The sequence below is a fragment of the Protopterus annectens genome, chromosome 6.part0 (assembly GCF_019279795.1).
Source record: "Protopterus annectens isolate FY-2018-M chromosome 6.part0, PAN1.0, whole genome shotgun sequence".
NCBI lineage: Eukaryota > Metazoa > Chordata > Ceratodontiformes > Protopteridae > Protopterus > Protopterus annectens.
Window position 1 is genome coordinate 429,340,054 of NC_056737.1, and position 26,607 is coordinate 429,366,660.

The 26,607-nt window shown below is 38.5% G+C and overlaps 1 protein-coding gene across 1 annotated transcript in view; it reads right to left on the minus strand.

The window, feature by feature from the left end:
• Positions 1 to 26,607, minus strand: part of SPTBN5 (spectrin beta, non-erythrocytic 5) — a 1,783,454-nt gene that overhangs the window by 1,272,000 nt on the left and 484,847 nt on the right. The window contains exons 18-20 of the mRNA XM_044073536.1: positions 13,877 to 14,164; positions 10,361 to 10,601; positions 8,326 to 8,465 (exon numbers count right to left, since the gene is read on the minus strand). Of these exons, the coding sequence (XP_043929471.1) occupies positions 8,326 to 8,465; positions 10,361 to 10,601; positions 13,877 to 14,164 (669 nt within the window). The remainder of the gene's footprint in view (positions 1 to 8,325; positions 8,466 to 10,360; positions 10,602 to 13,876; positions 14,165 to 26,607) is intronic.

The window sequence follows — 26,607 nt, forward strand, 5'->3', positions numbered from 1 at the left end:
CCGGGGAGTCTCTGGGTCAGGAACCTATCCCTCCAGCATGTTTTGTTTATTGTGATGACAAGATTTAGATCCCTGGAGCGTGTGGCTCTGAGGGATTGGGATTTCTTTAAGTGTAGCATGTCCAATAGCTCTGGGTTTGACATGGCCTTGTATGTTAAGCAGAGATCACCTCTGAGTAGAAGATATGCGACAGAGTATAGCTGGAGTTTTTTAAGGCGGTCAGCATAGGGCATCTGCTTTAGGCCTGTGATTCTTTTAGTGAGGTATTTCTGTGGCCTTTCCAGTTGTTGCAGGTGTCTTGAGAGGTACATACCAAATGGGGCATTGTATTCTATAATTGGTCTAATAAGGGATGAGTACAGTGGGACAATGACCTCCTTTTTTCTGGATGAAAAGCCCTTAGTGATGAGGTGTGCCACATAGAAGGATTTCCTGACTGTTGTGGTGATGTGGTTATCGAAGGTGAGACCACTGTCCACCTGTGTCCCTAAGTCTCTTATCACACTTTTGGTGTTTAGTGTACTGCCACCTATGTGATAATTCACGGGTACATGTTTTTTCCCAAAGGGGATAACTATACATTTCTTGGCATTGAGCTTGACCCCATGACTCTGGCACCAAGCATCTGTTTCTGTAAGGCCATTTTGTACAGTATCCACATCATTTGGAGATTCAATAATGGCTCCAAGTTTGCAGTCATCTGCGAACTTTGTTAGCCAGAGTCCCTTAGTATTGGCCTGTACTTCAGAGAAGTAGATGCCAAACAAGAGTGGTCCCAGGACTGAACCCTGAGGTACTCCACTTGTCACTTGTCTGGAGCTGGATTTCGAGTCAGCTACTTTTACAGTGTGGGTTCTGTCAGTAAGTCAGTTGGCAACCCATCAAGTGACGTAGGGATTAATGCCCTGCTTAGTAAGTTTTTCTATGATTGCAAAGTGGGGGATGGTATCAAAGGCCTTGGCAAGGTCCAGATAGGCTATGTGGATCGCCTTACCCTCATCTACAGCTCTGGAGACTGATTCGAAGAAATCAATCAGGTTCAGGAGTCAAGATCGGCCCTTCACGAACCCAAACTGCATGGGGTCCAGTGTTTGAAGGTTGCCAATGTCTTTATTTATCAGTTCCATGATAATACATTCCATGGCCTTGCAGATCAGGCTCGTCAGACTGATGGGGCAGTAGTTCCCGGAATCCATGGTGGATCCCCCCTTGTGGAGTGGGATAACTGTAGCTGTGCGCCACTCAGTGGGCATGAAGCCTGAGGTGAGGCTATGATTAAACATGACACTTAGGTGAGGTGCCAGTTCATTTTGTAGTTCATGCAGTACACAGCCCAGGATGTCATCTGATCCCATGGATGCTGTATCCTTAGCTTTGGAGAGTGCATTTTTTACCTGTGTGGCCGTTATTACTGGAATTTGGCAATCTTCCAGTATTGAGATGGGCCATTTAGGGGGTGTGAGGGGGGGTGAAGTTGGCACTGAATCGATCTGCCAACTTCTTCATGTTGCATTACATTAGTCATATTTGCATAAATGGTACTATACTTATAGAGGACATTGTATTATGTCATTGTATTATTTCTGTTCTGTGTTTAACGTACTTTGTACATCTGGGATGAGACTGAAATCTGTCCACTGAGATCAGTATTCTACTTCTGTAAATAAATAAAGAGGGAAAAGGATGGCCATTACCCAACCAATTACTTAATGATCCTGCTCCAGTTTTATTTATCATTTTCTTCCATAAGCATTACCTCTACTCACTTAATGTTTACTTTTTCATATTTGAAGTTGTATTTGCATTTGGTGGTGTAGCTAGAGTGGAACAATTGCTCTGGGTGCAAAGTGTTGGGGAGACATGATCAGCCAATGCCGATTTCTCTTTATAGTAATTCTGGCTTTTTAAAAGCCATTTTTGAATTTGTGATCAAACCTGAGCACTGTAGCACTCTATGTATGGTTTAAACTGTAAGTGATTTTTGTTTTTAACTAAAACTTGAGCGCTGTAGCATTCCATGCAGGCAGGGTATAAACCAGAGGAGTAGCTAGCCAATTTGTAGTCCAGGATAACTCTCCTTTGGTGCTCCCCCCAAGGAATAAATATAAAATAAAAATTGAACATAGAGGAAAAATGTCAATAGCATTCAATGAAAGTCCAATCAGTGAAAATAATAAATTAACAATACATAAAGCAGCCTTAATGAATTAATAACTACTCTCGCTTCCTCACATAAAACTCTGTAGCATTCACTGAAAGCCCAGTCAGTAAAAATAATCAACAAATAATAGATAAAAAACAGTACTGATGAATTAAGAACTAATACCACCCCCCCCCCCATAAAAAAACAGCCAAAACTCCCTATCTGCCCTACATAGCAATAACAATAATTGACAGTTTTGGAAGGATACATCTAGATGTTTCCCCCCACAATTTTGCCTTTATGTCGTTCTTTTCAAATCAGTTGGACAACTACCATGAAACTAGACAAAAAGAAAATTCAAGTCCTTAACTTATCTCCCAGATTTCTAAAACCAGCAACCAAAGAACTAGCAAAGCCACCTACATACATAGTTAATTTAACTTTTGACCATATAATCACTTTCCACAATGTCATTGTCTATCATGCTTTATGCCCCTTCACAAAAATATTTTAAAAAAGCTATCAGACAAATAATAGGGCCACTAAACCATATGGCCTCCTAACAGTATCACAGCATAACATTAACTGTCACATACACACTAAAATAAAATCTATTTAACATGTTGTAAACATTAACTAGCAGGAACAATAATATATGTAAAAGGAGAACAAAGTAAAGCCTTAATACCAGCAAATCACTGTACACAGCAGAAAGAAACCCATTTGGCTTTTGTGAAAACACCATACCATGGTAAACTATCCAAACCTCCAAAAGTGGCATTTTCTACTTTAAAAACTTAACACCAAGAAATGAAAACACCATACCATGGTAAACTATCCAAACCTCCAAAAGTGGCATTTTCTACTTTAAAAACTTAGTACCAAGAAACAATCATCACTGTGTCTGCCATCAGAAGGTGAATAGATTCCCTCTTATAGCTAGATCAATAACATAATATTCTTCTCTGTAGCCAAGATGGCAACACAACCTTCAATAAGCTATCTTCACCCAAGCCGTAGACAAAAAAAAAAAAAAAGCTTTACAAAAAATGTATCTAACTAACAACTGCAGCCACCTACCTGAAATCATTTCTGGAAGAAAACAAAATTTCAAGATCATCCAAAACAATCCCTCCCAACTTTAGCTTATTCAAATGGTTTAAAACATTGTTCCTCTTAAATACTTTAAATACTGCTGCTGTTTATGTTAACTAGAATACTGATATAATGTCCCTCCCTGGGTTATGTTTGCCTTTACCATATTCATAATATTTTCCAGCTTCACACATATTTAGTATTTCACAGACATCACATAAATGAATATATTAGCTTTGTTTTCTTCTAGTCCAGTTTTACAACAACAGTCATGTATCTACCATACTATTCCAGATTTTTGTCTCCCATCCCAATATATATGCTTTAAATTTTCTTGTCTTGCATAAATATATAGGGCCAGATTCCAAAAGAGTTGTTCTCAGTGTATGTAAGTCTACCCTGATTCTGAAAAAAAACTGTTCTCTGTGTAAGTTACTTACTTTGGTGTAAGGCCTATCTATAAACAGGCTTATTGGGACCAGAAACCAAATCACCTGTTCTCAGTGTAAGTGGTGACTTACAATGAGAGCAAGTCTTTTGGAACTGGGGCCATAACATCATAAATAAATACATGTTCACAGTTCATTTTTTCCTAATTCTTTGCAACTGAACAGTGTCCTTTTTCTTTTCCCATAGGCCCCAGTCCCCAAGTGTACTGGAAAAATGCTTGGTTATTTGGTTATTTTGTACACAACATTCAGATCTGTTGACAAAAATTGCATCATACTTGAACCCTAGGCTGACGTTTTTGGTTTCTACCCACAGTTTCTCACACACTTTGTACTTTTTTGCAAATATAAATTAACTTCCTAGCTTTATTTTATTTCTCACACAAGGTGACATCTAAAGGGAGCATAAAGTAGCCAGTGGATTGCCTTACTATAAAGGTGAATATATATATATATATATATATATATATATATATATATATATATATATGGTTCCCTATTAGAATCCTGAAACACTATAAGCCTGAAAGTCAAAATCCTGAAAACTAATGACTGAAAATGCAAAATCTCGAAAATGCAAAATCCTGAAAGTCAAAATCCTGAAAATACAAAATGGACATACTGACGTCATTGTGGCTTTGCTATTGTTAGCCCTGTGGTGTTAGGTCATGCGTTGGGTCCGGGTGAGTGTGCGGTTGGTTTTATGTTAGGGTTTGGGGCGGTATAAGTGAGTTAGGGTTAGGGCGCAGGTTAGGCATGTATGCAATAGTGACAAATATTGGGGTTAGGGGCGGTTTAAGTGAGTTAGGGTTAGGGCGCGGGTCAGGTGAGTGTGCGATAGTGACGGACCTTAGGGTTAGGGTTAGGGTCAGGGTCAGTTGGTAGATATTAGTGTCTTTATAGTGACATATTTGCATTATTTGTGTTTTCAGGATTTTGCATTTTCGAGATTTTGCATTTTCAGTCATTAGTTTTCAGGATTTTGACTTTCAGGCTTATAGTGTTTCGGGATTCTAATAGGGAACCATATATATATATATATATATATATATATATATATATATATATATATATATATATATATTGAATTTCTCTTACTGAATATACTTCTTTTCATTCTTATTGCAACTTAGTCTGGAAAGCTTCATTTTGTATAACCTTGGACATAACTGATATTTGTTTATAAACTTGTATAGTTTTTTCTTGAATGTACAATGTATTTTTGAACTTTTTACTTGCTTATCATGTATTGAGAATACTTTTTTCTGTTCCTGTTAAACTTGTACTATGTATATGTAACTTGTATCACTTGTGATTGTGGAGCTTTTCTCCCCGGGCCTCCACTGAAAAAGTGCTTAAGCTCAGTCGGACTAACCCGGTCAACAAATGTTAAATATATATATATATATATATATATATATATATATATATATAAAATGTATTTATTTTTCACAAATTGCACCTTTAATCAAGCTAGCACTTGGGGCAGTTGCCCCTTTCACTCTACCCTTTCAATGCTACTGCTTACAGAGTGTCAGGGCTCAGTGCTGGAGCCACTCCTTTTTGAAATCTACTTCTCCGAAGTTAATGCAAACAACAAGGGCCTCTAGTTGACCACCTTTACAGATGATTACAAACTAGGCATATCAATAGAATCCTCCAAAGACACAAATAACTTCCACCAAGGCCTGACACAGACTAGTGCCAGAGCCACAATCTAAAACTCAGTTACAAGAGGTACATACCATTATTCTTTAGGAGACAGCTATCCCTTAAAATTACCACATTGATAATTCACCCATAAGAGTTGACCCAGAGGTCAGGAATTTGGAAACGCATGCAGACATTAAACTAGCCTTTGTCCATCATGTCTCTATGGTAGTAAGGAAATCATTCTATACTGTGCAACCTATAAGCAAGGATATTATATCTAAGTACAAGGATGTCATTGTTCTACTGTACTTGGTCCTCATCAGATCAATCATTAAGTACAACACCACCTTTAGTAGGTACCTGACCAGGCATATGCAACAACTGGAGCATTCACAAAGGTTCCTCACAAAAGGAATTTAGGGTGTAAACAACATGTCCTATGCAGACCATCTCAAAGCCCTATCAGCTTGTCTGAATAGACTCTGTTTGGCAACCAGGAGAGACTTCCACATCCTTGGAGCATTCACTGGTTATTTTTATGTGTGCAAATATCCCTTTTTAGAGTCACCATTATGATCCCTCTTTTTTGTCTAGGAGGATTAATAGCTGTTTTCTCTTTAAGAAAGACTTGAGAGCCTTATACCAATGTCTGTGGGTGATATCACTGAATTATTGACAAACAAAGTTTTCAGAACCCGTATCCCAAGTAGAAAAAGACAGCCATTTCTTACAATGTATAGATATTTGTTTGCTTGTAGGACATTTACCTTTAGAACCTAGAGTTGTATATACAGATAAGTATCCAAAAACAATTAAAAAATGTGATGTTTTACTTTAAAAGATAATAACTAGATGATGATTCAAGTCACGAGTCCTGTCTGCATGCAAAGTGGGAAAACTACAGGAGGGCTTCAGATATCCATTACTTATTCTATGAAGCCAGAGATAGCCCTGCCATGGAGGTAGAGCTACAAGGAGAAAACTGCATTGGTTTGTTGGAGTGCCCACTAGAAACGTTCTTGTCATGTAGCCAGACTATCTTGAAATAAGGTCTGAGCATTTAAATCGTACTTGACTTGCCAGTACAGACTGAACTAAGAAAACTGACAATATTTTATATGAATCATAATACTTTCTTTTGAACGCTATATGACATACTAACCATGATGACACATTATATATTGCTAATTTTAGAAAACCGGGGAATCTAGCAGTAGAAAGATGAAAAATCAAGAACTGCAATCTCATGGACATGGTATGTTGTACAATAAATAGTGCATTATAATGCAGGTAAGCACAGCACTGGTTAAATTCTTATTGCTATAAATGTTTTATTATATATCACCATAACTTCGTAGTCTCCCTTTACGTTAGTTCCTTTATCTCTAGAGTGCAAAAAAAGTCTCTGTGCACAATATGTTCTTGCCCTGAAAGTGTATTCAGCAAAACTGTGTTTATAAAACTGGAGAGTCTGCCTATTCCTATTTTCTCCGAAGAAATAATACCACATGATAGTGGGAAAGGCACATAACAGTGCTGTATATTTCATTGATTTCATGATTTCACAGACACATTTGTAGCAAAGTTTATAAACTCATTATGCTATTACCAGATACTGAAAAAGAACCACAGTCTTGTTATTGCTTTTATAAATGGAATTTCAGTTTAATTTACTTTTCAGTCTGTAGGATTTGTTGGCCTTGAAAGAGAATTTTGTTTTTCACTTTCAAGCACTATTATTGTATGCCTTCACTGATACAGTTTAAGGTGACACAACAATATTATAAAGTGTTGAATACCATAAGTTAGGTCATATTAATGGACAATCCTATTATGCATCCATAACCCCATTTTCCCATTTTTGCACAGGGTGTTGAGGTGGCATTTTGATGGTGACAATCACCAGGCCTCCCACTGTTCTTCCATGCCACACACACACACATACATTCCCACCCCTGGCTAAATTAGAGTGTCCAATCCAGAAATCAGAGCACCTAGAGGAAGCCCACATGAACACATGGAGGACATGCAGACTCCACACAGAAAGCACTCCAGCTGAGAATCTCACTGGAGAACTTCCTGTGAGGTGACAACACTACCCGCTTTATCATTGTGCCACCCTCATGTAATTTACTTATTAACTGCCATGCACTAAGTAGAAGTTATTATATTTCTTTACATAAGATATATATTATTGAGAAAGAAAACAGTACTACCAAATGGACTTTCACTGCACAGGTCACAACATATCTTATCTTCCATCCTAATTCCAATATTATGACTGTGTGCATACTTATTTGATGGTATTCAGAATTTGTCTGTTATGTATATCTTATGGGGTACGTATCACTTCGCCTAAAACTCATTTCAACCATATTACCTAAAGTTAATTTCGGCTAAAACTCATTTCACCTAAAACTCATTTCACTGACAAGTAGTACAATAAGGCAAATCAAAGGTATGTGACCTTTTCCTCATTGTAGTGCGATCCTGGTGTTAGTATATATAGTAAGGGGGGTCTGGGGGTGCAGCCCCCCACATTGGGGGTGTAGGGGGCATAGCCCCCCACCTAGTTGGCTTTTACCAAATAATGTAAAACAAAACCAGACAACATAAAACCAAAATAAGTGGTGGGCTAAACCCCCACACCCTCTTACTATTTATACTAACAACAGGATCGCACTATAGTGGGGAAAAGGACATATTACTTTGATTTGCCTTATTGTACTACTTGTCAGTGAAATTAGTTTTAGGTGAAATGAGTTCTAGGTGAAATGAACTTTAGGTGATTTGGTTTAGGTGAACTGAGTTTAGGTGAAATGAGTTTTAGGTGAAGTGATACATACCCATCTTATGCTACTTCTGATCATCAAAATCTGTGCATATGAACAGCAAATATTTGAGACATAGTGAGAATACTATGTATGGACTGAAGTCCACCAGCTAATCATTCCTTCATTACAGTGTTAAAAAGGGTTTACTCACGTGTCTGCAGCAAAGTGTGGCCTCTGCACAAGTGCTGTTCCTCTCTCCTGCAACCCTGCTATCCTTTGATCCAACACCTTCAGCAGACTCTCAAAGTCCTCATGCCTCTTCATGAGACTCTGCACAGTATCCACTGTATCCTAATAAAAAGAGTGAAATAGATACAAGAATCTATGACCTATGGTTAGCCAAGAGAGATCAAATGATCATGCACTGTACAACTTTTTTAAACAAAACTGATCAATTACATAGTTTGAACTCACCACTCCTGTGGTGTAGGGGGACAAAACCTGTCTGCCGCCCAGCTGACCTGGGTTCAGTTAGTGGCTTTCATAACTGATAGAGTGGCACGGAGGGATGGGAATGCCTTTCCTCAATGGGAGGGCATTCATCGATGAGGGTCCCTAAGGGGAGGCAGGGTACATAGAGGGGAGTATCCCTCAGATGTGGTCACAGAGTGACCCAGATGGAATAAAAGATGGCTAAGTCCACAAAATTCTCTTAGGATGCTTGACCAGTCCCAGCAATTCCACAGTAAGTCTGTAGGGTAGAAAGTGGGGCACCTGGGGCAGGGCCTGTGATAATGATATGTACAGGGTGGACCAAAAAAAAAAAAACAATAACATAGTTTGAACTCCATCACATAGCTTTCAACTTCTTTACTCAAGAATGACACACAAAGCCAAAAATAATGAAGAGTAAAGACCCCAAATTGTGGACGATTTTAAAATATTAATATTTAAATATTACTACTTAACTTAGAAAGTTAATTGGCAATATTTTGCATCAACATGCATTCTCTGATGAATAAGGATGATGAAAATGTGAACATTATTGACACACTGTAATCCTCAATGATTTTTCAGATAACAAAACATGTTACATTGAACTGGGCAAAAATATGAGGGAAAATCAGGGATAGTCTGCAAAATCAGGAACAGTTGAGACCCTTACTCCATCTCTCAGCTGACACAATTAAAATAAAAATGAAACAATATATATGCTTGCTAAAAATACTGCATAACTGGATAATAACAAAATAATTCCTCATCTAAGACAGCACTGTGTTAACGAGATGAGAAGTGGCTATCAAATTGAAGAATAACAGGAAAAGTTCTTCAGATTTAGAAGGATTCTAATATAGAGGTCACACGTTTAGTGCTGAAAAGATTATATTTTACTACAGTTGAAACATTTCATCAACAAACACCCCCCCCCCTCTCAAAAATGCTAACTCACCTGGTGTCAGAAATCTCATTGGATGTGAGGGATTACTTTAAGACTGGGCATATTTATTTTTACTCTTCTACAAAAAGCAAACCAAGATTATTTACCTGGGTTTAAATACATTCTTTTAGTCATGGAAAAAAGCAGGTTGGAGTTTACATATTAAATAAAGCTCTGGAGCAGGTATAATCTGCATACATTTCATATTTTGCAGCATTTCACATTTCATCAAATAGACAATTGCCCGAGACATTCTCATGATATACTATACAAAAAGAGCAGGTTACAAATATGGCACAATTATCTGTGTACTTTGTGTAGAGTGTTTTATTTATTTATTAACTTATGTTTTTTTTTTATTTCTGCAGAACCATAACATCCCACATGTTCTTACCTTCCTGGGACCTGACTCTTCAAGACTCTAATCAGAAGATCCCTCATCCCCCAATGATGCTAATAACACTCTCCTGATATGGAAACAAAATCTGAACTGATCCAATGGAGTTACAAAATGAAGAGTGTGATGGATGACTCTTATAATGATGATGAGATATTTATGGGGGAGTAGCTTAGCTTTTCCTCTACCTGTTCCAACAATCACATATGCAATAACATCATAGCAAGCATGTGTAGTTTCACAGATGCCTCACTAATACAGTTGCAATACGCTAATACAGTTGCACATAACTAAGCTTTGTTAGTGTCAAATTACCTTGGTCACCAAATGATGCAAGTGACTAACTGATTTAGTCATTAGACATAGAAACCCACAGAAAAGGGGTGTTATATATCTATAAAAGAAACCTACCCCAAGATCATTGATCTTAATGAATGCCTCATGGCCGGATAAAGTTGCTTCAGTTCGATCAGCCTCTCTGTTAAACTGTTGCAACTCAAGTCCTTCTTGAAGTTTCTTGGTCCGTTTATCCCACAATTCTTTAAGGGTCTTCTTCTCCCGTGCAAGGGAATTTAAGGAATGGCAGACCTCTTCAGTGTTTACAGTTTTGCTCTTGGATAATTTTTTACCAAGTTCTTCCAACTCTTGAAATCTGGATGGCGAATAAAAAAAAATCTTAACTGTAATTCAACAAATACTGCAAGCCAAGCTATGAAAAGAACTACACTGTTACCAGTAAACAATGAAAAAAATCTCAGATCCTTGGACATTGGCTATCAAATACTATGCAACAGGGGTATAAATGCATCCCATCTTTCAGTCAGAGTCATGGACTGCTTGCAGCATTGGTATTTCATCCCTTATGGAAGACTGTCATAAGGAATCCTCAACGCATACAATGGAGAAATTGAAAAACTCAGAAGAAAAAAAAATCTCTGTATTTAAAAAGTGAAAAATCAATAGTAAATACAAAAATGTATAAATACAGTAGATAGTGCCTCACAATGTCAATCCGATTGTAAGAAACACAGAAGACATCAAAACAAATGTGTTCTTCTCTACACATATACTAATAACACTTGTATGCTTTATTAGCACATGCACATAAACTATAAAATTGATAATAACTAGAAATGTACCTTTCTCTTCAACTCAGACTATCCTTATGCTAACCCACACTAGCTACACTAAAAATTAAACAATATAAATAAATATTTAAAAACTTCTTTGACAAATATAGTCACGTTTGTGATCAACGTGAAGAAATCAGACACTGTCATCCGTGCTAACATGTCTGACTGAAGTTTTTCTACATAATTTCAATTTAACCTGTGTATTATATGCCAGCATAACAGCTATGATATTGTAAATAAGTCCTTACATGATGATTTATAATCTGTACAGAATGTTTTAAAAACTTGAACAGTGTCCTTTTACATTTCTAACTGTGCATGTTTGTAAATAAAGATTCTAAAAGCACACTGTTTCCAATTCAGCTGATCTGCAGATGATGTAATCGGAATGCTGACAGTTGCTATGTGTTAGCGTCAGAAGATGAAAGACAGGAAGGAACTTTAGTAAACAGTTGTTGGATGATTTTCAAAATATGAAATGAAAATTGGAACTGGAACAGTTATGACAGTTAAGCTAGTCTATAAAAGAGCCTGCTGAAGCCAGCTGAAGTCAATTGCAGCTGTCAGTTACAGTTGTCATTTCAGGTGATAACAGTGACAGTTACAGATGTACTGTACAGTGAATACCCAAAAAGGACTCACCAAGAAATGTAAGCCTGCCTTAGCTCAGTTGTAGTAATTTAGTTTAGATCACGGACAGTGATTTATATTAGCTAGGAAATTATAACTAATCAGAGTTTTTCTAAATGTTGGATTTCCATCCTTCAGTATTGATTTTATTTTCCTGGTGCTTGAGTTCTTTTTGTTTATTGGAAATTACTGTTTTATATTTTTAATAATTTTGCTGAGTATTAAATATTTTTATTAACTTACATGTGGCTGGTAAATCAGTGTTTTCTTTAGTGATTTGAGAGTGCTTATTCTTGCCTTGACAACTTCCCAGGCCTTGATCACTTCCAAAAGACTGGCTGCTTAGGTCATTCGCTACTTTTGTTTTAATATGTAATTTTCATAATTGGACACCCCTTTAAAACGGCAAGAAGACATTCTGATTGGTGCCAGCATTACTGTATTATTTTGGTGAAGGAACACAGCTGGAAATCTGTGTCAGGCTTTCCCAGAAGTGTTTGGATGTATGAGATTTAATTTATTAAAGTGTGAGTGTATCAGAGGTCTTAAACTGGGATATACTGCTCTGAAGTATATAAAAAAAGAGTTACATTAGGGGTGGAGAGAAGTATACAGTCCAGTCCTAGGCTATAAGCATGTTCCTGTTGTGCTCTTAGGAAAAATTGTGAAACATTACTCTTGTTTAAGTGACAGCCTCACATTGTCGAGTCAGTAGTGAGGATTAAAGCTATTTAGTTACAGGTCTACTTCAGAAGACTGAAAAAAACAAATGACTGAATCTCAAAAGACTGAAAATTCAAAATACTGAACACATTTGTAATGCCCTACATACTTCATGTAGGGGGCTGCCACCCCCCCACACACACACACACACCCTAATAACTATACAGTATATACCAACTCCAAGATCACACAACAGTGGAGAAGGGGGCAAATTCCATTATTCAGCATTTTGAATTTTCAGTTTTTTAGGATTCAGTCTTCTGAAGTAGACTCATATATACACATACATATATATAAACCTATTACACTCCTCCACAGCAAAGTCTGCAAAGAAATATTACAACCTTCTCTAAAATCTGAAACAAATATTTTTAATACTTTTATACCAAAGTAGATTATTTCACTCATAAAATATTTTGTGGCAGGTAATGAATATTTCTAGCATTAATTCTAAGAAAAGGATTCTAGCTGTGATTTTTTTTTTTTTAATACATGGGTGTTACCTACTGAAGTCATAATAATGAAAAATTAGCCACATCCTTCCTTCTGCTCACTCTTCAATATGCAGCTCCTGTACTCATCAACCTTGACAAGAACAAACTTTACTTTTTAGAGCAGTGTTAGAACAAAGAAGAAAGATTCACAGCTACCCTCCCTTACAAAATACAATACTGTTTAGCACCTAAACAACTGGGATGAGTGAAAGCATCAAGCCTCCTAACCTTAAAACAACTTCTAGGTATCCATAATTATATCTATAAACCTGAAAATGTCCCATTTCCAGTAATGTAATTCAAATCCACTCATCAGCTAGAACTAGTAACAAAATACTCTTTCAAATGTCTAAATTGCATATTGCCTCTGGGAACTCCTTATATTCCTCCTCTGTGACTAAAAATGGAACTCATTGTTACTTACCATAAAGCAAATCAAAAATGTCAAATTTTTCAAACAGAAACTAAATACTTGTATGAGTCCTGACAATCTTTCTACTCTACTCTACTCCAAGTTGATACATACTTGTTTAACCCCCTGCCACCATTATATAATGTTTATACATCATGCTTACTATTTAATTATTGTTTTATGACAATTGTCATTGTTATACTGTCTTCATACATCTTAGTGCATTATGCTGTTTTTATTACTGTTAGTCTGCATTTTGTCTTATTATTTTTGTGTAATGTATAGTTACTTTTCTAATCTAACAGAAATTCATTATGTTAAAATTCATTATGTTATCTTTATATTTTGGTAGAACTTTTCTCCTCTGGACTCTGCTGAACGGCCTAACTTTTTTCCCACAGTCATAATATCCCAGTCAATAAATGCTAAATATAATAAAATTAAATTAAAACTGCTGTCATCAAATAGAACTACATGATTTACCATGTCAAACTTATGGAGCCTTGGGTTTACAAAACCAGATGTTATAACTTACTTGCTTTGCTGAGAATTGATTTCCTTCAGCAAGTCCAAATGTTCCTTCAAAAGGCCTTCAGCTGAGGCCACATCTGAACCCATCTCTTCACTGTTGAGTTTGTCCTTCATGGTATTAACCCAAAGCAGGAGATTCTTGTTTTCCTGAAGGAAGAGTTGATGATCCTGGGCCTCTTGTAGTTGCAACTTCTTCATTTTAGCCTCTTTCTTCAACTGTTCCAGCAGTTTCTCCATCTCATGTACTTCTTTCATAATGGCTTCACTCTCTGCTGGATTTGTATCCTGTTTCCTGTGGCAGAGAGAGAAAAGGTTTACTAATACCACATGATTTCCTGTAATATTCTATATATATTCCTGTAATATTCTAATAACTGGGAAATATCAATTTGTTGGCTGAATGAAAAACATGGAAACACACACAAACATACACATCACTTTGCATACTACTATCAGATCCAATGGGTGCTCTGAAGGAACAGTATTGCAATCATTATGCCTCTGCACAAAGCCGGACCATCAATGGATCCTGTGAACTACAGACCCATTAGTCTGACTAGTCTTATCTGCCAAGCAATGGAAAGAATTATCGTGGTAATGATGAATAATGACACTGGAAACCTTCAGACACCAGATCCAATCAAGTTTGGTTTTGTCAAACCTGGTGGACTTCTTTGAGAAGGTCAGCAAGGCAATGGACAAGGGCAAAATGGTGCATAATTCCTACCCTGACCTGGCTAAGGTATTTGTTGCAATACCCCACTCAGGTATTGCTAATATACTCATGGAATTAGGCATAAACCCCTACGTAGTGCACTGTATAGCCAACTGGGTCATAAATAGGACCCAGAAAGTTAGGATTGGGAAGACCACCTCTACAAAGAGGCCTGTCACCAGTGGAGTCCCTCAGGGCTCTCTGCTGGGTCTGATCCACTTTGGTATCTACTTCTCAGAAGTCAAGGTCAATGCTAAGGGCCTCTGGCTAGCAAAGTTTACAGATGACTGCCAACTAGGAGTAGACATTGAACCCCCCCCCAAGATACAAACACCTTGCAGGAAAGTCTAACATAGACACATGACTGGTGCAAAAGCCAGAGTTTAAAACTCAATGCCAAGAAATGCATAATAGTACCTTTTAGTTAGTTGGCCACCCCACCCCATTGATAAAATACCCCTAAGAGATGAGACAGTAGTCGAGGACTTGGAGATGCATGTAGATAGTAACCTGGCTTTCGACCAACATGTGTCTAATGTAGTAAGTAACTTATTCTATATCACTTACTACATGTGTCTAATGTAGTAAGTAACTTATTCTATATCACTGGACTTATAAGTAAGAACATGGCATTTAGGTTCAGAGAAATCATTGTGCCACTTAATTCAGAACTTCAGACCCAACATTAAGTATAATGCCCCCTTCAGTATGTACCTAACCAGGCACATGCAATAACTGGAATGTCCACAGAGGTTCATCACAAAAAGCATAGAGGGTGTAAACAAAATATCCTATGCAGAGCATCTCAAAGCCATATCTCTATATTCTGTTTCCCACAGAATGTTAAGAGGTGATGTACACCTTGTATAGGACCTTTTCCACATCCACAAAATGAACAGGATCAGAACAACTTGATACAAGGACTTAAACTTCGCTGATTATATAAATTGCACATATTGGAGGTCTAGGTATGTGTGTCAGAAAATTCACATTCTCTGGTACAGGCTTCCAATCCATGTGAAATAAGGTCCTTGCTTAACCCTATTCAAGTGTAACAATATTTTCTAGGACAAGTACTTTAATTTTTGCAGATTGAAGCAAGGAGAGTGAGTTTCTACATTGCAAAACAGAGATTCCAGATAGGAATAGGAGCCTTAAAATTTGCCTCAAAAGAAAGGTATTTTTCAGAAAGGCTTTGCATTCCTTTAATTAACCAAGGGCAAATAATTTGTGCATTGATGGAAGCTGGAAATAGTTATGAATTGCTTAAGGTTTATTTGGTAGCTAAGTCCAGATTCAAACATCTATGGCATGTATTCCAAACTGAAAGGTACTGGAGCTGTGACAGAGTCAAGTTTTTTGCATGAGATCCACGTAGGATAACAGGTCCATTTGCTTTTGTAAGTCTTCATAGTACTTGGCTTCTGGGAAGGTATAAGTATTTGTACTATTTTGTCTGGAAAAGAAGGCTTAGTGGCTATCAATGGACATGGAAAAACTACATTAGACAAAGGGTGTGGAGATCAGGAAGTGGCTTGCCAGATGTATGAAATAGTAGGGTCCTGAAATGTTATAGGTGGAGAACTTTCTCCAAAAGTTGAGGTACAAGTAGGGAAAACAATGCTTTTGGAGGCCAAAAGGGGCTATCAGAATACCTTTGGATTTGTGTCATTTGACTTTGTGGATAGACTCTGCCATCAGAAGAAATAAATCCCTTTGTCATCCCTCAGTGAATGGATGAGGAGCTAGAATCTGCTGTAATGTGCATTGGTTGAGGAGACAGATTTGTTGCAGCATGGTTTCCTTCAGCAATGAAGCACCTTCCACTCTACTAAAGGATTGAGAAATCACTTGTGTGGCATCAGCATGCAATGGCTGAGCCAGATCACTGTTGAGATGGCTTTCCTAGGAATTTGGTTACCTACTAGGAAACAGATGGATGGCATAAGCCCATTCCCAAGCCCTCAGTGCTTGTGAACATGAGAGAAAGGAATGAGTTCTCTCTTGTCTGTAAATATACCAAACTACTGCCGTGCTGCAATAGATGACTATCATCCTCTGGGGCAGTGTGTTCTAAAAAGTTAGGAGTGGGAGAACACTGATGTGCTGAATGGTCTATGTGAGTAATCAGACACCTTGGACAGCCTCCCCTTGGCGATGCCCTTTTCACCCAATGTCAGAGGAACCTGTAGTCACTGCTACTAGTGGACTGTGAATCTGAAATGGACTACCTAGTATGTGATTGGAAAGATGCATCTACCACTGCAGATGAAACTTACAAACTCTGCAGATCTTGACCTCCTGAGATACCGGTTCTGAAATGTGTGACCATTGTTTTTGTGCAGCCTTCTGTAATACTCACATGAAATATCTAGTAAATTCTACTACAGGAATTGTTGCTGCTATCATCCCCAGGGTTCTGAGGCAAAGATGGGCAGTGAAAGATTGCAATTCAATGAGGCAGGAAGCCAAGCACTATGGAGAACAGATTTTTTTCTAATGACAAACCAGAAATCTATAATTGTGAGTAGCTGTGATGATTCCATCTGAGACTTTGCAGTGCTCACTGTGATCCTTATGAAATGAAACACATCAGACTATTGAAGAAGGGAGCAATCACATAGTTTTTCAAGTTAGAAAATATATTTGCCCCTCATAGCCTCTTATTTGTCCCAAATGTTGTTAAACACTTGGTGACCATATTGGAGGTTGTGGTGAGACCAAATAGAACACTCCTGATCTGAGAATGACGGGCTTCTACTCAGAAGTAAAAATACCTCTGGACATTTTGGTTACTGTTAAGCAGCAATAGGTAGAGGTCCAAAAAGCACATATAATTTATTTTTGACAGCATTGAAAGGAAGAACTGGATTGTGATCATCCAAAAGGTTTAGGCCACTTTCATTTATTTTTAGATATGATATTAAACATTTAACATGTGTGTGGGACACAAAGTAGTCTATTTTAGTAGTTGAAACCCGAGCTGCACTGTGTGTAATGTCTTACATATAAGCCACTGAATAGTTGGATTGTCTACGGCTTGCTCATTATATTTGCTGTTTTTACCTCCTGTACGCATTGCTTACTAGTGGCTATCCTGAGATGTGGTGATGTACTGTACTAGCCTATTTTGACCTCATTACAGTTAGAGTTCTTAAGTTCAACTCTTACAGTATAGTTTTTTTTGCTAAATGTGAAGTACTGCTAAATTATTGCCTTTATGCTGATGATGTATTTGAAATAGTGCTACTGCCTCAATCTTACCATTTATCTTCTTCCCTTTTATTTTTAGTTCTCCTAAACATTACAGTTCAAGACATCACCCCCGAGGCTCTGCCCTCCTCTCTTCTAGTGCACAGTTACGATGCTCAAAAGTTTTCCTAACTTTGCAGTTGAAGACATCACTTCCTGAGGCTCTGCCCTCCACTCTTCCAGTGCACATTTGCTAAGCTAAAAAAGTCAGGAAACTGTCCCACTAAGAATTACCTGTTGTATGCTTATCTTGTTCTATTATATTCTGTAGCTTCACCGACCTTTGGGTTTTTCTGTTAGGAGCATGCTGTTAGGGCCGCATAGTCACCTCTGACTAACCTTTCTTATCTGACTCAGTTCGCTGTATTTTTCCCTCCCCTAACCCCTTTTTTGTTGTGTAATTCCTGTTTATTGTTTACTTAGTTAAGTCCACCTCTGACCACCACCTCCACCCACTTCTTGATATTATAAATCTCCCTAGCCTACCACCTTAGCAGCCCTGCACAGCCTTAAACAGTCCAGCGTTCTTTTTAAACCCCTCTGTTTTTTTACTCTGCCAAACCTCCCCTTACAGCATCTGCAGTAGAGCAGTTGTATAGGGATTCTGTCATTCTGCATTTTTTTCTCCCTGTAGAGCTCACATTCTATTTGCACCAAGTACAATTACACTCTCAATCTGACCCATCCTCTTTTTCCATACCTTCCTGCTTTTCTTCCCAGTTTGGAGATAGTGCATTTTGTACATTGTTTCTGCTAGTTATCTCGGTCTGTCTGAGGTCTGGTGCTTCCCTCTCCATTCACCCTCTGCTGCACTCAGGGCTTACTCCCCTCTTCTACCCTACCCCCATTCCCACCCACCCCAACTATCATTATATTTATAGTCACACAAACCACACCCCACTGCTCCATTACCCAATCGCATTTGCTGACATCATACATACTCCAACCAATCACACATCACCCTCTCTCTATATCACACTCATACTCCACCCCTAGTCAAGTCTCCTATACTCCTCCTACAATCCCCACCCTGCCTATTATCCTCCCACAACATACCACACACCCACATTCAACCACAAACTTACACAGTACATCCACCTTACCTACAAGTCGCAATGATATCACCCTCAGCTCTGATAACCCTACTACTCAAATCCTCTTACTACTCTACCTCCTATCACCATCTCTCCATCTCCCATACATACACTCCCACTATGACTCATTACATTCCACAATATTATCTAAACTCTAATATCAGCATATCCTTACAATGTTTCAATTTCAACCACCTCCACTTTTTCCCTTTAAAATACTACTCCACACAAAAAACTACTCTCCTACCATATAAAATCCCATGCCATCCAATAAAGGCATACAACACTACTTGTTCAAGCCCTATCTACTTAATCATTGTGGTGATATACATCCTAACCCTGACCCTACACAAGATTATAAAACTCCCTTCCAAACAGTAAACCTTACCGCATCTCTTACCTCTCCACTTACCTATACCACCTCTGATCTACTAATGCTAAATATAAATCTTAGAAGCATTCTCAATAAAATCCCCAAATTCCAAGCTACACTCTCACTGTACTCTCCAAATATTGCTATACTCACTGAAACTTGATTAAAAGACCATAATAAAAGCAATGAATTTCTGCTTTAAGGATATAACATCCATAGATTAGACAGAAAGCTCAAACATGGTGGTAGTCTTGCCATTCTTTACAGAAATAACCTTACACACCAGCAACTAGTCTTATCTGCTCCTCTAATCACAGCTTCTGAAGTCATAGTCTCTCATCTATACATCAACAAAAACTAGTCCATTGTAATTTTAGCCATATACCTTCCCCCAGGTAATAATTGTCATATCATTGTCATATCATTAAAATCTACTCAGCTGGGCGTCCTCTAACTTAAATCAAGAAACATTAATCTTAGACAACTTCAATCTAGACTGGACTATTCACTCCACTCCACTATTCCAAATAGCTTTGTAAACCTATTTGGTTTCTCCAAATTAATCACCACCCCCACCCGAATCAACAAGCATAATAATAAACACTCCATACTAGACTGGATTCTCTCCAACCACCCTGATCTCTGTTCCCAAGTTGGCTGCCTCACTGATGCACTTAGCCAACACTCTCCCACCTTCTTAATCAGGCAAATACCTAACTCAATCAAATGTGCAATTTATAAACACATTCATACAAAAAAAAATTCTGCCAAACTTTTTCATTCCCTCCTCAAACATCATAACTGGACCTCCCTTATGGCACCTTCCCCTAGACAAATCCATTGTATACTTTATTAACTCATTTTTAGATATCCTAAACTTACTAGGCCCTATTAGAATAACCTGATGCAAAAGCACCCCAACTCTATGGCTAACCAAAGAAACAAGTAACATCATGAAACAAAGAGAAAGAGCATAGCTAAGCTACTAATCCACTAAAACCTTGCCCTCCTTACAGAACTACCACCAACTATGAAATCTTGCCAAAAACAAAATCCTCAATGACAAGAAATCATACTACACTCTAATCCAACACAAACATAAAAATAACCCTAAGAAATTCTGGTAGGCCATCAAACAACTACTTTCCTCTGGCCAAACATCCACACCCTCCCCTTCAATCCCAAATAGCAACACATTAATAGCAGTGCAATTCAACACACATTTCATCAACTCCATCCAATCCTTACTAAATAATAGCAACCACTCCCCTCTAACTATACCCATAATTTCTGATCCCCATTCTCCCACCTTCTCATTCAAACCCATCCAAACTAATGACATAAAAAATCTGCTTCTCAAACTTAAACCTACTACTCTTGCCATCGATCAGCTCCCAAATGAATTTCTTAAACTTGGAGCCGACTCCATTTCCTACACAATATCCTTCCTTATCAATCTCTCTATTACTGAACAATATGTACCAATACCTATGGAAAGTCTCCCACATCTTTCCCCTGCACAAAAGTGCCATACTCTCCCCCCTTAGCAAAATATTGGAGAAATGTATATATTCCCAGCTTATAACCTACCTACCAAAAAATAACCTGCTCCCCAATGCACAGCACAGATTTAGACCAAAATACAGTACTACCACAGCTCTCTTAAGTTTCACAGATACCATAAACAGCCATAAAAACAACAACCTTGTTTCTTCTATATTTTTAGACATGTCTAAAGCCTTTGATCCTATCTCACATCAAATATGACTACAAGTACTTGCCTCTACTCACATGTCTTCCTCAGCACTTGCTTGGTTCCACAGCTACTTGTCTAATTGACAGCAAGCTGTCAAGTCGGCTGATGACTTATCACCTCTTCTACACATTTCTATTGGTGTCCCACAAGGTTCAATACTCAAACCTTTACTTTTCTCCATCTTTACATATAAACTTAACTCCACTACCCCTTATGCTACCATAGTACAATATGCAGATGCCTCTGCAATCATCTGTACAGCCTCCTCCTATCAAGAACTACAACTCAAAACACAACAATCCTTCTCAGATATAGAACTATATCTCAAGGAGAACCAACTCATACTAAACTCCAAGCAAACCAAGCTTATGATATTCACATATAATAGATTCATAGAGCCCTCCTCCCCCCTTTATATCCACTCCTCCAACAGCACCAAAATCAAACCAATAGACGACGCTAAACTTCTAGGAGTCACAATAGACAGCTCATTAAGATATGACAAACACATAGCCTTAACTGTCAAGAACATACATATCAAACTGGCTGCCTATATAGGTCCAAAACTTTCCTTACCCCTCACACCAAACTGGCCTTAACTAGAACCCACCTTTTGTCCACACTTCTATATTTCTCCCCCATTTTCACCAACCTTAGACAATCAGAACTTTCCAAACTAGAGACTTGCTACCATAAAATTGCTTGTTTTGCTGCTAACCTCCCCTATAGAGTCCATCACTGCACTGCCCTTAAAAAACTTCACTAGCTTGAACTACCACATCTTCTAATACATAATTAACTGGCAATTGCCCATAACATCATTTATCATCCAGATGCCTGTCCATCACTAAAAACCTAATCCAACCCTACCACGCATCACTTACACTTCGCACATCCAACAAAGTACTTCTAAAAACCTACAAATCTAGTAACTCTTGGTGACTCTCTATTTGCCAATCACATTGCAAAAACCTGGAACTCAGTCCCCCAAAACATACTCACTACCCCCACCACCATCAAATGTAACAACTGCTCAAAGAATACCTCCTCAATAACTGGCTTTGTACCTGTATTACCCCTGGATAATCTCCTCATTCCCACTTACTTCCTATTCTCTTTTTCAGTTACTATACATGATCACATTATTTATTTATTTGTTTATTTATTTATTTGTTTGTTTATTTATTTATTTATTATGTTTAGCTGTTCTGTTCTTCCTGTCTTACTTGCCATACTTTCAAGAATTATACCTATTGTTTTGTAATATGTGTGTTATAATTTATAATAATGTTTAACTTATATTGCTATTATTCTAATTTCTAATTTTTTGCTATGTTTCTGACTGTTACTGTTTCATATCTAACTTGTATAACATATGCACTATGTCTGTAACTATTCTTTGGAGCTTTTCTCCCCGGGCCTCCACTGAAAACAGGCTACTAGCTCAGTCGGACTATCCCGGTTAACAAATGAAAAAATAAATACATAAAATTTACACATTACATCTTTAGTAATTCCACATCCACCATATTTCTCTCTTTCCACTTGTACCCCCCTTCTCCTTGTACCATTCTTCCCGCCCAAAACAATATAGAATCTCCCCAAGATGCTCCACAGCTCTGGATTCCTTATCAGGGGATTATCCACTGGAGTTTGGGGGAATGCAGCTTTTGAAAGGCGTTTTCTTTTGCAGTTACAGAATTAGACTGTGGAGTCTCCATTCAGCAGTTACATTCCTTAAGGGGCTGAAGAATCCTGTCTGGTTTCCTCAAAACTGGATCTACAGTATCAGGGTTTTCACATGCTGCAATGGTCGTAATCTTCAATACCTGCACCAGCTGGAGAACCTTCAACAAAGACATTTGGGCTTGTGGCAATGTCCTCTGCAGTCCTCTCAGTTTCTTTACTCAGGAATCAGGGACAAAGTTAAAAATAATGGAGAACAAATGCTCAAAATCAGAGATAATTTTTAAATATTATTATTTACTTAGTTAATAAAACAACAGGTTTTGCATCAACATGCATTTTCTGAATAATAAGAAGCATGAAACTCCCTAATATGTGGAATTATTGATGGACTGTAATCCTTGGTGGTTTACTATTAAATCAAAAACATTTATGAGGGATCTGACAAAAAATATGAAGCAAAATCAGAGATGTTCTGCAAAATAAGAGAGAGATGACAGTTATAGGCAATGCTCTATCCCCTCTGTCACATTGTTTTAAAGATTTTCCCAAATAAAGGTCATCTGAGAGAGATGCAGAAGAATTGGCATCATTCTCATTTTGTATGTTGGGTATGTGGGACATGGCAGGAGTGTTTATGTGTTTCCTGTTTCATACAATCTTTCTATCATCTTTCGGAGGTGAAAAGTCTGAAGCTGAAGAAGAAATGCACTTGTTTGATAACATTATGGGGAGGGGGCATATTGAGTCCCTCTATACTTCTGTACAACAGGGCAGACATCCACAAGATCAGGAAGAAACCAATCTGCTTTCTGCACTGGTACCAACACCTGAATAGGGCAGGTATCAACGCTGGTTATTGCAGGGATGCTTGCAACCTTCAAACTAAAGTTAATGCTGACCACATACCTGGCACCAAAGGCATCAGTGCTTGCAAATGGAATTCTGAGCTCAGTAGCAGTGGCACCAGCAATATAATCAACACTGGCAGAGTCAGTACTGGCATTAACACGAATGGCATCGTCAACAGATGAGTTATAGTTATGCAAGCCTGTGGTTCCAATATGGGGGTCATAGTTGGTGCCAATAGGTCCTCAGATGTTGTTATCAACTTCATATACGTCAGTGTTAATAATCTCAGTACTGGCACCAAAATCAAGGATACCAGTGAGGATAGCTCTGAAGGCCTATAAGAAAGAGATAATATAGAGAAAAGTCTCCATCCACACATCTACCCACCATGGAGGTGGATGGGGATGGTGCCACAGAAAACATGTTTTGTACCCAAAGAATGGCATGACAAACCTAAGGTAATCTAATTCAGGCACTTGTAAAGGAGAAGGTCTTGCAAATGCTGGTCCCAGATTTTGAATCTGAGAGTCTTCTCTGCCAGCAAGAAGAGTTAGGCTCTGAGGTTTTGTTAATTTGGGGGCACACATACACAACACAATTTACAAAATCATTGATGGACGCACTTCTTCCATTCTCTTTTTTATGCTGAGAATGTGGAGAGAAAGGCCTTACTTTACCTCACTTAGTGGGCTTATTCTTGCATTTCTGGGGCTAGGAGACTCGTAGATACTTAAGAAAGTGTCAGTTCTGAGACTGATTATGAAGCTTTCAGTTTCTGTGAAACTTTCAGATCTGAAGTGAAAGCAGAAGGGTAAAAGCCTAAAAGGATTTTAAATGCACATTCATAGGTTCATAGGTTCATACTAGGCTATCTACCCTAAGGCATTTATAAGCCTAGCCAGAGTGTGTTCGGCTTTCGCCACCCATTTTAAATTAATTTTGCTATGCCCTTTTTCAAGGTTAGTATACTGTGCCTCTGTCTAACAGTGACACAGAAGTGATACCCGGGGTAAACCTACGATCTCCCATCCACTCATCAAGATTTCTCTTGAAGAGAGTCAATGAGGGACTCTGCCTAACCTGGACTGGGATTTTATTCCAGAGTGAAGGGAGCCTCTGGGTTATGAATCTGTCCCTCCAGCATGCCTATTTATTTCAGTGCTGAGGCTCAAGTCTCTCGAGCGCGTAGCTCGATGGGATTTGGATTTTCTGAGGTGCAGCATGACCATTAATTCCGGGTTGGACATGGCTTTATACATCAGGCACAGATCGCCTCTGAGCAGGCGGTATGCCACTGAGTAGAGCTGGAGTTTCTTTAACCGGGCAGCATATGGCATCTGTTTGAGCCCTTTGATCCTCTTGGTGAGATACTTTTGGGAACTTTCCAGTTGCTGCAGGTGTCTGGTAAGGTACATCCCAAAAGGGGCATTGTACTCAATTATGGGCCTGATGAGGGATGAGTAAAGAGGCACGATGACCTCCCCTGATCCAGAAGTGAATCCCTTCATGATTAGGTGGGCTATATAAAATGTTTTTCTAACCACTTTGGCCACATGGTTGTCAAATGAGAGATTGCTATCAACTTGGGTCCCCAGGTCCCTAATTACTTCTTCTGTACTTAATGGATTACCACCTATGTGGTAATTTGTGGGCACTTTGTTTTTGCCAAAGGGGATGACTATACACTTTTTGGCATTTAGCTTGAGGCCATGGCTCTGGCACCAGTTGTCTGTTTCTATGAGGCCCTTTTGGAGGATGCTTGTGTCGGCTGGAGAGTCGAATATGGTGCCCAGTTTGCAGTCATCTGCGAACTTGGTCAGCCACAGTCCTTCCATGTTGGCCTGTATCTCCGAGAAATATATACCGAACAAGAGAGGTCCCAGGACTGAGCCTTGTGGAACGCCACTTGTAACTGGTTTGGAATCTGACATGGCTCCAGCAATTCTAACCATGTGGGTTCTGTCCTTGAGCCAGTTTGCAACCCATCTAGTGACATAGGGGTTTATATTTAAGTTGGTGAGCTTATCTATAATGCCCGAGTAGGGTATTGTATCGAAGGCTTTTGTGATGCCCAGGTAGGCTGTGTGGACCACCTTACCCCGTCAATGGCCTTGGTGACTGTTTCAAAGAAATCGACCAGGTTTAAGAGGCAGGATCTGCCCTTAACAAAGCCAAACTGGGTAGGATCCAGTGTCTGTAGGTCCCCAATATCTTTATTTATGAGGTCCATGATGATCCTTTCCATAGCTTTGCAAACCAAGCTAGTCAGGCTTATGGGGCGATAGTTTCCAGGATCCGTTGAGGCACCACCTTTGTGGAGAGGGACCACTGTTGCTGTATGCCACTCTTTGGGTACATATCCTGTAGTAAGGCTGAGATTGAACAGTAGTTTTATGTTTGGGTTTAGCTCTTCTTGGAGTTCATGTAGGACGCAGCCCGGGACACCGTCTGGTCCCATTGATGCTGTGTTTTTTGCTTTGGAGAGTGCGGCTCTTACCTGAGCATCTGAGATGTCAGGGGGGCAGCACTCTGCTGGGATTGATATTTGCCCTTTTGGTGGGGGGGGGGGGGGAGGTTGCGCTGAACCTGTCAGCTAGGATGTTGGCAATGTCTCTGGGTTCGGTGTATTTTTTTGTCATTTTGGATTAATTCTGAGCATATCTGGGAATTGACGATCCTGAAGTAAAAAATAATTATGTCCAATACATATAAATGGCTAAAAATAATCCTTTATTAAACAGACCGATTTTGGCAACCAATGCCTTCTTCAGTGTATGAAAAGGTCTGCAAAAATCCCAACTATTTATAGACACACCCCACCTGTGAGATTGATGGAAAATACCACCAGTAAATATTTAAAGAAAAAGAAACCAAAATTTATACAACTGTTATACAAAATGAATAAATGCAACCATATCTGGACAATATGTGGCAAATATAAAGACAAGTTAAGCATAAAAATAAATTGAACATAAAAAATAAAACATATGTTATAAACTGAACTAAT